The sequence below is a fragment of the Chelonia mydas genome, chromosome 5 (genome assembly GCF_015237465.2).
Source record: "Chelonia mydas isolate rCheMyd1 chromosome 5, rCheMyd1.pri.v2, whole genome shotgun sequence".
In the NCBI taxonomy this organism is placed as follows: Eukaryota; Metazoa; Chordata; order Testudines; family Cheloniidae; genus Chelonia; species Chelonia mydas.
In genome coordinates, this window is record NC_051245.2 from 6,517,848 (window position 1) to 6,530,912 (window position 13,065).

At 45.6% G+C, this 13,065-nt stretch overlaps 1 protein-coding gene across 16 annotated transcripts in view; it reads right to left on the reverse strand.

Annotated features, from left to right (window-relative positions):
- The window catches only part of CELF4 (CUGBP Elav-like family member 4), an 870,133-nt gene that overhangs the window by 399,994 nt on the left and 457,074 nt on the right, over positions 1–13,065 (reverse strand). For all 16 annotated transcript variants that reach the window (XR_006291039.1, XR_006291038.1, XR_006291040.1 and 13 more), the window contains exon 3: positions 9,048–9,096. Coding sequence is in view for 13 of the 16 variants with exons in the window: in XM_043547126.1 (XP_043403061.1) it covers positions 9,048–9,096 (49 nt within the window). In the remaining 3 variants the exon portion in view is untranslated. The remainder of the gene's footprint in view (positions 1–9,047; positions 9,097–13,065) is intronic.

Sequence of the window (13,065 nt, forward strand, 5' to 3'; positions counted from 1 at the left end):
TTCCAATTGTTCTGTGCCATAAATACTTTGCAAATTAATTGTGAAACATGGCTATAAATGCATTATTAATGCCGTATAATAACTCATTGACAAGCAACCTTTACGTTACAAAGTTACCAGGATTGTAATGTGTCCCCAAGTTCAACTAGGGTGTTGAGTTGTGTTTACAGAGGTGGAATTTTATAAGGTTACATTTTTTGTCACTTGAACCTTTGTTTCCTCCCCCCCCCCCGGGTAGTTTGTCATTGTCCTATTGTTAAAAAGACCTCAAATGTCCATGCATGAATTGGTGGCCCGCATTGCTCCGCACAGCTGAAAGGCTGGCCATTCACAGTCCCTAAGTTCTACTCCCATGTACATTATTTTCAATATCATTTGTATTATGGTAACACCTACATGCTTCGGCCAACCCCATGGTGCTGGGAGCTGTGCATCCCTGAAGTGTGAGGCAGTCCCTACCCATCAACAATTATAATCTAAATAGACAAGAAATGCAAAGGGTGGGAGGTTAAGTGACTTGCTGAAGGTCATCCAGCAAGTCAGTGGCAGAGCCGGGAATGGACTCCTGGTCTCTTGAGCATGTGATACACTGGACCATGCTGCTCTGTGAGTTCTCTTATGCAGACTGAGGGTTTGTCTACACTGCAATTGAAACCCCACTGCTGACCCGTGCCAGCTGACTCGAGCTCGAAGGGCTCGGGTTAAGGGGCTTTATAACTGCAGTCTACATGTTCAGACTAGGGCTGGAGACGAAGCTCCAGGACCCTGGGAGGTGGGAGGGTCCCAGAGTTTGGGCTGCAGGTCGATCTCAAACATCTACACTGCAATTAAACAGCCCATTAGCCCGAGCCCCTCAGCTGACATGGGCCAGCCGTGGGTGTCTAATTGCAGTGTAGACATACCCTATGTGCCCTCTTATAAAGCTACTTAAAATTCATGAAAAATGTTTTTATTCTTTTATTCCTTTAATATTTGGTTTAAAAATACACTCCTTAGTACACGTAACTTTAATGTACAGACAATTATGTGCTATGGGTCTGATCCAGTTACCACTGCTTAAAAACAATGCAGAGTCCTTGTGGCACCTTAGAGACTCACAATGTATTTGGGAATAAGCTTTCGTGGGCTAAAACTCACTTCATCAGATGCATGGAGTGAAAAATAGAGCCCACGCAAGCTGATGCCCAAATAAATGTGCTAGTCTCGAAGGTGCCACAAGGACTCCTCGTTGTTTTTACTGATACAGACTAACCCGGCTCCCCCTCTGGAACCTGATACCATTGGTAGGAATCTATCTATCCATTTCCGGGGTGAGAGAATGCAGTCATATGTCCCCGAGACATAGCTTGATAGGTGAGGGTGGAATGTAATGCACTGATCGTTACAATAATCCAAGCAATGCATCAAAATATAAGATCTCTGCATATAACGCTTTTCAGGGCCCGCTATCTCAGACACACATGTGATGTTTTAACTGATAGTGAGGGGACTGTGGAGGCACTGAAAAGAATCATCCAGAGGCATGCTGAATAATATGCATGCCCAGGTACCTGTTTGCTCTTGCGTTTAGCCTGGTTTTGAGAATTCGGTCCTGTGCGTTTAGCAATAGCTCCCTCCCAGGCATGAGGACCTACTCTTAGGTTTCTACAGCAAGGAGGGAGATGTTTGTTGCCCGGTGACCTTAATCAAAGTCCCACGGAGAGCCACATGTGCCACTAGAAACAATTTCAGTGCAAAATGGGATGCCAGGTCAGGGTTATCCTAACTCTACAGGGAAAATACCACAGAATCTCTAACTTCTCCTAGGCAAAGCGAGTCTACTCCATAGCTCAATGAGATCAAAGGAAAGATTCCTTTTGATTTCACTGAGTTTCGGATCCAGAAGGTCCAGTCATTTTTAGTGGGTTGATCAAGCAATCTAGGGTCTAACCCTGGTTCTCTACCTTTGGGTATTTCTACATTGCAACTGGGAGGTGTGATTGCCGCACACATAGACATACCCCGGCTAATTCTGATCTAGTAACAATAGCAGTTGGTTTACAGCATGGGCTCGTCCTGCCCACTCAGGGTCGTGGGTACATAGACACATGCCACTGCAGTTGTGAATTGAGCGAGCTTTGATCTCACGAAATCAAACTAGTTTGGGTACGTCTGCACGTGATGTCCTTGTTAGGATATAGAAGTAAAGGCCTGTACTCTAAGAATTTAGGTGTATTCTTATCACTTGGCTAGTTAGAGGTATAAAAGAAAGAATCAAAATCACTGTCTGCGAGAGTAAGGGCCTTCTCTTACTGTGACAGTCTGAGGCCCTGTTCTTAGGCTAAGGCCTTTGGCTAAGCAGCAGAGGCAGCCATAAGCTGGGAAGCGAACGGTCACCTCCTCACATCCCAAACTAGTCACATTGAAAGAAGGTGCAATTGGGCTGTTAGGAATACAGTCCTGTCCTGATAATGCCTATCGCCTCCAGAGAAAGGGAAGTGCCTAGAAAATGTAAAAGGAAACTTAGTTTGATAGCATCCTGTCTGGCAAGAACTCACTTATCAATAGCTGGGATGTGAAATCCTCACTTCTGTATTGTTTTGTCATTACAGTTCCCACTTTGCTATTGTTTGTCTGTATAATCTCTGTCTGGTTCTGTGATTGTTTCTGTCTGCTGTATAATTAATTTTGCTGGGTGTAAACTAATTAAGGTGGTGGGATATAATTGGTTACATAATCATGTTACAATATGTTAGGATTGGTTAGTTAAATTTCAGGAAAATGATTGGTTAAGGTATAGCTAAGCAGAACTCAAGTTTTACGATATAGTCTGCAGTCAATCAGGAAGTGGGGGGGTGGGTGTGGGGAGGGGAAATGGGAACAGGGAATGGGGGTAAGGAAATTGGAAGCATGTTTTGCTGAAGGGGGAAATAGGAACAGGGAATGGGGATGGGGAATTGGAATCATGTTTGGCTAAGGGCAGGAATGGGAACAGGGACACAGGTGTAAGGCTCTGTGGTGTCAGAGCTGGGAAGGAGGATACTAAGGAAGGAAACTGGAATCATGCTTGCTGGAAGTTCACCCCAATAAACATCAAATTGTTTGCACCTTTGGACTTCGGGAATTGTTGCTCTCTGTTCATGCGAGAAGGACCAGGGAAGTAAGTGGGTGAAGGAATAAGCCCCCTAACAGTCCTCACCCCTCCCAACTTGGGCAAGTCACTTAGCCTCTCTGTAACTCCTTGGTGAAGCACTACAGGATAATGTGACTGAAAAAAACCATGTCCCGTCACTGCACTCAACAGCTGCCAAACACTGAGGGCAGAGACCTTGGTTTAAACTCTCTGCAGAGTGACATCTCCAGCAGTGCCACAATCCCCTTTAGTACTGTCCCCACTGTTTTCACCCTGCAAATGGGGCTTGGCACATGCCCCCCACTAGAGACCAGATTCCTGCCCACGGAATCGCACCCGGAGCCTAGTATCAGGCTCCTTTCCCCCTGTGACTCATTATTTTATCTTCTCCTTTCATCCCACTGGATTTCTTTAAAGCAGCCCCTACTAGATTATTTTTAAACAGCCTTTTCTTTGTCTTGTTTTCTCCCCATCATGCAGTAATACTGCAACTCAGCCCCATGTTATTGTGCAGTATTGAATATGCAACGAATAGATGTTTTCTTTTTTTGCTTCCTCCTGTAAGAAAGTCTTGTTTGGGGCAAAGGTCTGGAGGAGGGGATATATGGGGAAAAGGAGATGCCGTTTGCAAAGACGTGGACATCATCTTTCAAAGCAGTGAGCATAAGAGCGTCAATGAGATTTTGTTTAAACCGATATAGCCTGGGATGAGGATCCAGGGCAAACTGAGGCCCAGGGATGTTACGTGTCCAAGGTCAGACAGCAAGTGGGTGGCAAAAGCAGGAATGGAACCCAGGAGTTCTGATTCCCAGTCCTGGAGCTGTTACCAGTTCTTCATACATGTACAAAGCTGACAGTAATATTGGTCCTTAATGAAAGTCATGTCTACAGTGGTCAGAGCAAGAGACAGGGAGGCCCTCACTCACTGGATGACAATAGGCAAGTCACACCATGCCTCAGTTTCTCTCAGTGTAAAAGGACTGTGATGACTGTTATTGAGTTCATGGGGGTGTCATGAGAATTAACAATGGCCCCCATCAAGCCCTTGAGATCTGCTCAGCATGGATCTCCCTCATCATGCATGAAAAGGGGGCTTAGCTGCCTTCCGCATCAGAGCTTCCTCTCTTCCCCCAGATGGCTCTGCGTGAGTCTGGGGATCAGTGTGAGAGGGGGGAGTGGTCAGTCTAGGAAGAGCGTCTGTTGGCCAGGTGCCGGAACTGGAAGGCTTGCCCCTCTCTGTCCACTGGCATTATGGAGCAAGGGTGACACTTCCACAGCCCCCTTCCCAGCTTGCAAGGTGGCTTCTCTTTAAGGAAATCCAGCGGGAAGATGCACATAGGCACCACCCACCCTCAACAGAACAGAAGATTTGCCCTGAGATTTCCTCCTCTTTATCCCCCATTTCATTGGGTTTCCCATGGCACGGGGCAATCAGGTCCATAAGGTTTGACAAGTGCTTCGAGATCCATGGCTGAAATTGCACGGACAAGTTCAAATTATTCTTGAATGTTACAGTAATATTCCACCTGCATGCTCAAAAATGTACTGCTTACCTTGAATGAACATCAAGCCATGGGTAGCTGTAAAGCCATTTTACCCAAGAACTAGGATGAATCAGAACGAAGCATAAGGAAAACTAAATAGTTCATAACCAGGCTGCTTCAAAACTAGTTTATGGAAAGGAATCTACCCTCCACCCCTCTATTTTCCAGCAACTGTTTACAGGGAAACCATTCTGATTAGAGGGACATTCGCCTCCCCAAATAATGAAATCATGCAAGTCATGGTAAATTCATGGCAATCAAAACTTTACAGCAGCTGCCATCACATCTTTCATCCAGGAAAGCCAGAGAGAGAGAGAGGTGTTTGTTCTGTGATGCCTTGCGTGCAGAAAACACTGTCATGGAATTAAATGGAGACTCACTTGCAAAACCCTCTAATCCCTCTCTGCAGGGCACTGCTACCTTTCAACTCTCAACCACCTTTGGACTTTATTTAACTTGCTTTTTGTTTTGTTTAGTCTAGCAATTTCCTGTGAATCTTACATAAGGCCCAGGAGATCTCCTGACACCACTCCCAGGGTCTTTTCATTCAGAGAGTAACATTGGGTCAGTGTATCACATTGTTTATCTCTCTTTTAGCATGTTATCCTATATGGATCCTTTTTATCAGCTCTGGGAGGGAACAATCCATCTACACATCACTAACAGAGCAACTGGAGTGGAAGAAGAGTCCTTTGTGTTTAAAAATCTTTTGCCCAATACAAGCCAGGGGAATCTAGAGGCTGGGTTTATTCCAAGTTAACAGCAAGTGCTGCAGCCAAAATGTCTAGTCAGTGCTAGAGACGGGGGAATGTCAGGATAAAATAAGAACTGGTTCAAAACTTTTCCCCCAAATCACTTACCACACCTAAAACTTTTCCTGAGATTTGGAAAACTTTGGTTAACTTTGCCACTTTTCTTTAGGGCGGAACGTGGGGTTAGAAGCCAGAATCTCCTGTCTTAACGCAAAAGTCCCGTAGAAATGAATAGAAACTGCTAACACTTCAATAGGGATGTTTTCACAATGACAGACCTTAGCAGGGAGTTATCCCCTTTCCCTGGAGAATTACGTTAGCTATGGTGATGATCTATTACAATCTCTACTATGGGGTGAAATCCTGACATCACAGCTGTAAAGGTGAGTTTTGCAATTGACTTCTATGAAACCAGGGTTTTGTGCTAAGTTTTAGAATAATGTCTAGGCCGACTAATTTCCTACAGAGACCTATTGATTTTACCCTGGATAAAACCTGATAGAGAATGTAATAAAAATGATAACCTTTCAATAAGTTATTTGACCCCTCACTAAGAATTCTGTAGAAAGGATTCCACACTCTATTAAATTCTGAATTTCAGGAAATTCTTAAAACTCTTGTGACATTTGCAAAACACTTTCCCCCTCTGATTTAAACCATTGCTTTCCCAAGAAAAATATAACTTAAAAAATCATGTATTTCTAATTTGATGGGCACTTAGGCTAATGAAAATAACAAAGAGTACTGAAAAGTGCTGTCATCTTCCAAACCAGACGCCAAAATATTTTAATGGGAGTGTTTTTAAACACATCCAAAGAAAGGAAAGGAAAACAAAAAGGTACAGAGGTGGGAGTGAAAAATGCAAAACCAATGCAGTATGATATGAACCAGACTTCTTCCTCTCTCGGAGTAGATTCTGGGTTCAGGTTTGTATCAATTTTAGGGTGAAGGATTGGGGGAAATGCAGGGCTTCTTATCTGCTCTGAACTCATGTGTCCATCACAACAGAGAACAAGACCTCATTTCACAGGGATCGCCTTCTGTAAAGGCATCCCGGTGAACTACCTGGTAAAACAGCACTTTGTTCTCCCTGTAATGCTATGACAGGGCACCAAACACTTCCCCAGAGCCCGGGGGGTGGAAAGGAGTGTCATGTGTATCTGGTGGACTTTGGGAAAGTCAGGGGCTTTTGCTATACAGCTGTGGGTTAGAGCCAGTCCCTCTCCTCTTCAAACAGGGCACACGTGCTGTGTATTATAGCTATAACTTAAGTTTCTTTGTTGTTGAAGTTGACCTTTATCTTGCAGCCCTAATGATGCCTTTTGATGTGCGCCTAAGATACACGGACTCCTCCTTAGCATTCTGCTTGCTGTGCCTGCTTTAACCAGTGGGCTCACAAGGAGTCTAAGTTTTCATACAATGCCTCCCCTGGGTGCCCATTGTTCTTTTTTCCCATAGTTGCCCTTGAGTCATGTTGTCCTGCAACTTCCCTAGCCCAGAAGCAGCTTGTCAGTGGGGAATTTGGACAACGTGGCTTTCATTTCAATGCCAAATGCTTGGGCCCCATCTTATGATCCTGGCAGAGAGACACAATAAACAAGGATAGAGGGTGGGAGAGGGGAGATAATTAGCTAAAAATACAGCGGGGAGGCGATTGTCGGTGTGATGGGTAAAGATGATTTAAACAGCCACCGATGTACTTTGCAGTTCAAACCCACCTTCCTGAAAGCAGCTGCTGGCAAGAGAGGCTTAAAACCCATTCTAGAAAGCCAGGCATGTGTCTGCTATTAGCGATCTGCATAAAAGGGAGTGATTTGGAGGCACTAAGCAAACTGGCTGGCCTAATTATTATTTTTTGGTGTGTCTAATTAAGCAGACAAAAGACCACCCCTTCACACACGCTGTCATCTTGGGCTGTGCCGGAATGTGCATCTGGCCCCAGCTGTCTGCCAGGCAGCTGATCCAGGAGGTCATCATTTGACAAGTGCCCTGGGCATGCCAATTCAGATGGAGATATGGGCCCAGATCGTTAGCTGGGGCATAAATCGACATATCTCCATTGAAAACCATGACATTCCATTGTTCTACACTAGCTGAGGATCTGAGAGACGGTTTTTAAATTTGCCTTTGCTGAATGAAAGAAACGGGACACGACCATTCCTAATCGATACCATTGGAATATGCCATTCCCAAATCTTGCTTTGTTCATAGGAGTAGCCCCTCAGACTCCAATAGTGCAAGGTTGATTCCTGAATTTGATTACACAGTAGTGGAGTTATTCCAGAGACTCCCATCCGACACTATTACACCATAAGATAACCAATCTTATGGAATCTCTGTCAACCCACCAGTTCCACCATTTCATAATGCCAGGTCGTCATCTATGCCTTCCAGTTGAATCCAGCCACTGGTGAATTTCAGCCTCTGGTTGTATTTGATCAAACCACTGGATCTCTCAATCTTTTGACTAAAAAGAACATAACTTCTGATCTTTTATTGTGATTTGCTTCATTCACTTTAGACAACTGTTGCTGGATAATTCAATCGTTGCCCATAGAAAGAGGCAATTTACATTAATGAAAAATGGCCCAAAGAGTTTTTACCCAGAGAAGAACCAGATTATTATTAACAGAAAACTCTGGCCTATTCAGACACTGATACTGATTCTATAATCACTAGCATGCACTATGCAAGCTGTCCTTGACACCCTTATTGGTAGTGTGATCAACAATATCAACCTCTTATTTCAATTAAAGGAAAAGGAAGAGATTTGACTGGAGTAGGAAGAAACCATCATGTAGATAGAAACAGAGAGATGTAGCCATACCATAGAGTCTGATAAATACATAACACTGAATAACAAAGAGTCCTTGGCCTACATAACCCTTCTGTATACAATGAAATCTGTGCTGGGACCACATCTGACAGACAACTTCCTGTTTTAGGGAAGCCCAGTGAAGCATCTCCAAGCTTCCAACACAATTTTGTTTGAAAACTACCTAATGGAGGCAACCCATTTGGGGTGACCCACTGAGTGGTCACTAAATAAGGGACTTGGATATGGGTCAGGGGCAGATTCTGATCTCAGTTACTCGTGTGCAAATCCAGGGTAACTCCGTGTCACTGAGCTGAGAATCTAGTTTAGATGGTATGTTCGTGATGCTACACCGGTACAGGTGCAGGAAATATCTCAGAATAAGTTTGCTTTCTCCATAGGCAGAGAAGCTTCCATCCACGTTTAGTCACCACAGTGAAACATGAGGGCTGGAGACACAGTGTTCTAACCCAACTGAACCATCGTTGCAGTTTGGCCTAATGGCAGAGCACGGTCTGCAAGAGACAAGTTGCTGTCAATGCCGTTAAACTTTGATAAGTCAGTGCCTGATGCTTCATTTCTTAACAAGGCAGTTATTTGTTTCCCAGGCAATCGCTGGCACCTGCCTGCCTTTTAAAATCAAATAATAATTGAATATGAGGAAAGTGAGACGAAGGAAAGGAGATTTAATAAAGAGAATCTTTGCTGCAGAGGGAATTTCTTTGGCAGTGATTACGCTGCTAATTGATCAGCGCATTGCCTGAGAGAAGCCAGAGACAACAATTAAACTTAGCGCAGTGGCTGAGAGCAATGTAGTCAACTACCTCCTCGGCTTTCGCTGTCCGCTGGCTTCACCTGGATTGGTCTGTTCATCTGCAAGGAAAAACAGAGAGAGAGAAGTGCAATTAACAACGGAGCCCACAGATCCCCTACTCGTGCCGTTGGGTTTTTAGCGTGCTCCTTTGAGCAGCAGGGTTTTCTGCATATGCAGAACACAGTGGCTATTTAAGAGCAGGCAACAAGAATGCAGAACAGTTAAAAGAAGGAAGTAATAGGGCTGGGGTGGGGAGACTGGGCAAGGAACCCCTCGCTCCCTTCCTTCCCGACCATGTGGCTGGGGGGTGCAGCGCTGGTGGAGGCCCAATGGGTGGGGGGTGAGGTGAGCCCTTTGCCCCCTGCACCTGGCCAGCAGAGGTCCCCAGTCAGGCCCAGCGAAGAACCTGCTGAAACAGTAGCAGGATTGCTACTGTAGCTTTTTGCTCCCAGGGAGAACAAAGGAGGATTTCTGAGATGGCCAGAATCCCTCCTAAAGGCTCTGCTGCAAACAGCCTTCCTTCCTCTTTTGCACGGGCTGTGGCAGAGCGAGAGAGATAATGCTAGCATCAAACATGTTAATGCTAAAGCATCTGACCTTGTAAGAGGGATATACAGCATGCTCCTTTGTTTGTATCTTCTATGGCTAGCCCTTCTCATTCTTGCCACTCCACCCACCAGTGACTTGAGTAGTTATATATTTAGGACCTCCATAGCCCTTTCCTCTAACCTGCCCTGGTCTCCTTTTACCCTGCAGTCCAGCCAGGTTGATTCCCTCTCCATTATTTTTGCTTAGTCTCGGTTGAACAGCAAAGTTGGTTCCCCCCTGCCCCCCTCTCCACCCCCCGGCCCCGCTTTCGGAAAGTATTTCATAACTGTCTAGATTTATTCTAATTGCTCCGCAAACATATTTAGTATTAAAAAGCTATCAAAGTGGCTGACAAGTAGGTTAACATGATGGAGGGCCTAGAGGATCCTGCTGCATTGTTGTCTCGAGGGGGAAATGTACATAGACATAAAGAGACTACAGTTATTATCACACTCACATTCAACAGAAGAGAGGTCTGTCTTGCAGCTCAGTGCCTCTAGACCCTAGAGGACAATGTCTGCCCACTCTTATGCCCATGCAAGGCCAGTGAAGTCAAGGGATTTGAACCAGCAAAACGGGCAGCAGAATTTGGCCCTGGGGGTTTACACTGTCATTTGCCATTCTCTGGTTTTGGAATTGTGAGTAACCTTGGCCAGAATACTGACATATCAGCTGGGACTGAATCCAGGATCTTCAACAGCCAAATCACAGGCCTCTGCTACTTCAGCTGTACAAAACTGGCTTTAAGGGAGGTAAATTGCTACAGTTGGTGCGGCTAGCCACTAGAGGAAGACCTGATCGAACAGTGCACTACATAACATCAGTGACACATCCCAAGTTGGGACTGATCCAAAGCCCACTGAAATCAATGTAAAGACACCTGCCAATTCAACTGTGGGCTCTTGGAAAGCCATGACAGCTCCTTCCCATCACCCTGGGTGAAGGGTCCGAGGTGGTCAACTGCAAGAGGTGTAGGGAAAGAGTCAGAGTACCGGACAATGATGAGGGAAACTGAACCCACTGGTCACTACTTTCTGAAAATGGGCCATCAGGCAGGGGTGGAGAGAGGGTGGAAGGGAGGAAGAGAGAATAGGCAGCGGGCAGAGGAGAGAAAGAGGGAGGGAAGAAGAATCCAGTGGAGGGGAAAAAACTGGGGAAATTAATAAGTAAAAGGATAGCGTAATTTAATGTGCACTATGATTTATGCACTTGACAATTTCTTTATAGACCAAAGAGAAAGTGCTGTGTGCACGGAGCCCATAATACAAATTGAGATCATCTTGACATGAAAGACACCAATTATAGGGAGACACATTGAGAGCGAAATAATTGAGTTCCCTCTCTCCATCATAAAACTTTCTTCTTGTGGAGAAAGTCTGGGAGCAGGGAGGCAGCTTAGGGCTAGAGGAGGGGGGGGAATAGGCAGAGGAGCCCTTCCCTAATGAGGGAATAACCTGCCTAGAAGAAAGGGAATTCAGAGAGGTGCATCACTCAGAGTTTACTACGCAGTGTCTATCTGGGGAGAGAGATGGAGACAGGCTTTTCTGGGGAGGAAGCCTCAGTCCAGATCCTAATCCAGGGATCTCAGGGGGGTCTGCCAGTGGCAAGAGGCATCTTCATGGAGCCCCCTTGTCTCTGCACCTATTGGTTGGCTTTGTTGACCCCTGGAGAGCATGGTGCCTTCAGGAGACATACTTCCATGGCTCTCCATGTTGTAACAACCTGCAATGAACTTGGAGGGAGGAGCACAAGTTGCAGGAGGGAAGAGTTTGGAGGGGGCCCCAGGAAGCCAGTCTGTGTGCACATGGCTGGAATGCTAGTTGCAGTTGCAGCACCTCCGCAATGAGCTGTCTTACTAGAGATCCAGTTTTAGAAACATGGAGTCTGCTCACAGCTAGCACATGGGGTACATGACACAGCTGTTCACTGAGCCCTCTAAAGGAGGGGAGCCCATGGAATGTAAGGGGAAGAGTATATTAAATCAACGTTATTAACTTGTGCTGCCTCCTACCATGCACTGGGAGGGGTGAGGATCCAGAGGTGGAAGCCTGGGTCCTTCGACTCCCATCCCCCGGGTCACCCTGTGGGGCCCTCTTGGAGCATCTTCCATGGGGTCAAGTGGCTGGGCCTGGAATGTGTGGGGTGCTTTTCAGGGGAGATCTTGTGGCCCTCTAGGCTCACATCACATCCCTTGGGTTACAGCTGGAGAGGCTCTGTGCCTTGAAGCCTGGATCTGAGATTCTCCAAAGTTTGTAGATGATCAGATCAGACATTTCCATTTAGCATATGACATTGGAGGGCATGAGCTGGGAACGTCCAGTTGGTATCTGAATCCAACAGGATCCAAATAGGTCTGGTTTTCCACCCACTTATACTAGCGTGAGTGGGGAGTAACTCCGTTGAAGTTAATGGAATGATGCCCATGGGTAATCAGTGTAAAATTGGATATAGGAATACAGTGCCAGAAGGACCTCACTACAACATTCATGTAACCACGGGACTGCCAGAAGCCATCAGTCAGCACAGATGAGTTACTCAGAGAGTTTTCCACGGACATCTCACTAGCCCATCACATTTCCCTTCAAAGATACAGATGAGATTCAGGTTCCGTTTCACCCCTCTCCATCTGCCACAGACTATCCTGGGCAGTTGGTACTGTGTTTATTGAGAACGCCCCCACCTCCGAGGCAAAAATCCTTTGAAATGCTACCTGCGTCCTGCCAGATCCGTGCCAGAAGTGGGCACAGTGGCAGGGGAATTTTGTGTCCTAATCAAACATGAGACTTCAACTGGGATTCACCGTGCTGAATGGCAGAGGGATCGTGGTGCTGAGCAGGAACAGAAACCTCCAGCACAGGAGCAAAGAAGAACCGTAATGTTGTTAATCCAATTAACAGCTGCCTTTGCTGACTAAAGGAAAGAAGTTGGCAAAGAACAGATAGGAGCTAGTGAGGAACAATCAAGTCCCATTTAAGTATAACACACAAAGGCAAGCAACTGAACAATGACAACATCTACAAGTGCTTATATACAAACACACCAGAAGTCTAAATATTACGATGGGTGAACTAGAGTGCCTGGCATGAAATGAGGATATTGATATAAAAGGCATCATGTAAACTTGGTGGAATACGGCTAATCAATGGCATGATAATACTAGGGGACCAAATATACAGGAATGACAGAGCAGGTTGCCCTGGTTGGGGAGTGGCACAATATGTGAAAGGAAGCATACAATCAAATGAAGTAATGACACCAGGTGTCCCACAGAATCTCAATGGATGGAAATTCCATGCTTGAACAATCGGAGTTTAGTTGCAGGGATATCCTACCAACCACCTGACCAGGATGGCGACAGTGATTGTGAAATGCTTGGGGAGATTAGAGAGGCCACTAAGGCAGAAAACACAATAATGGGAGATTTCATCTATCCCCATGTT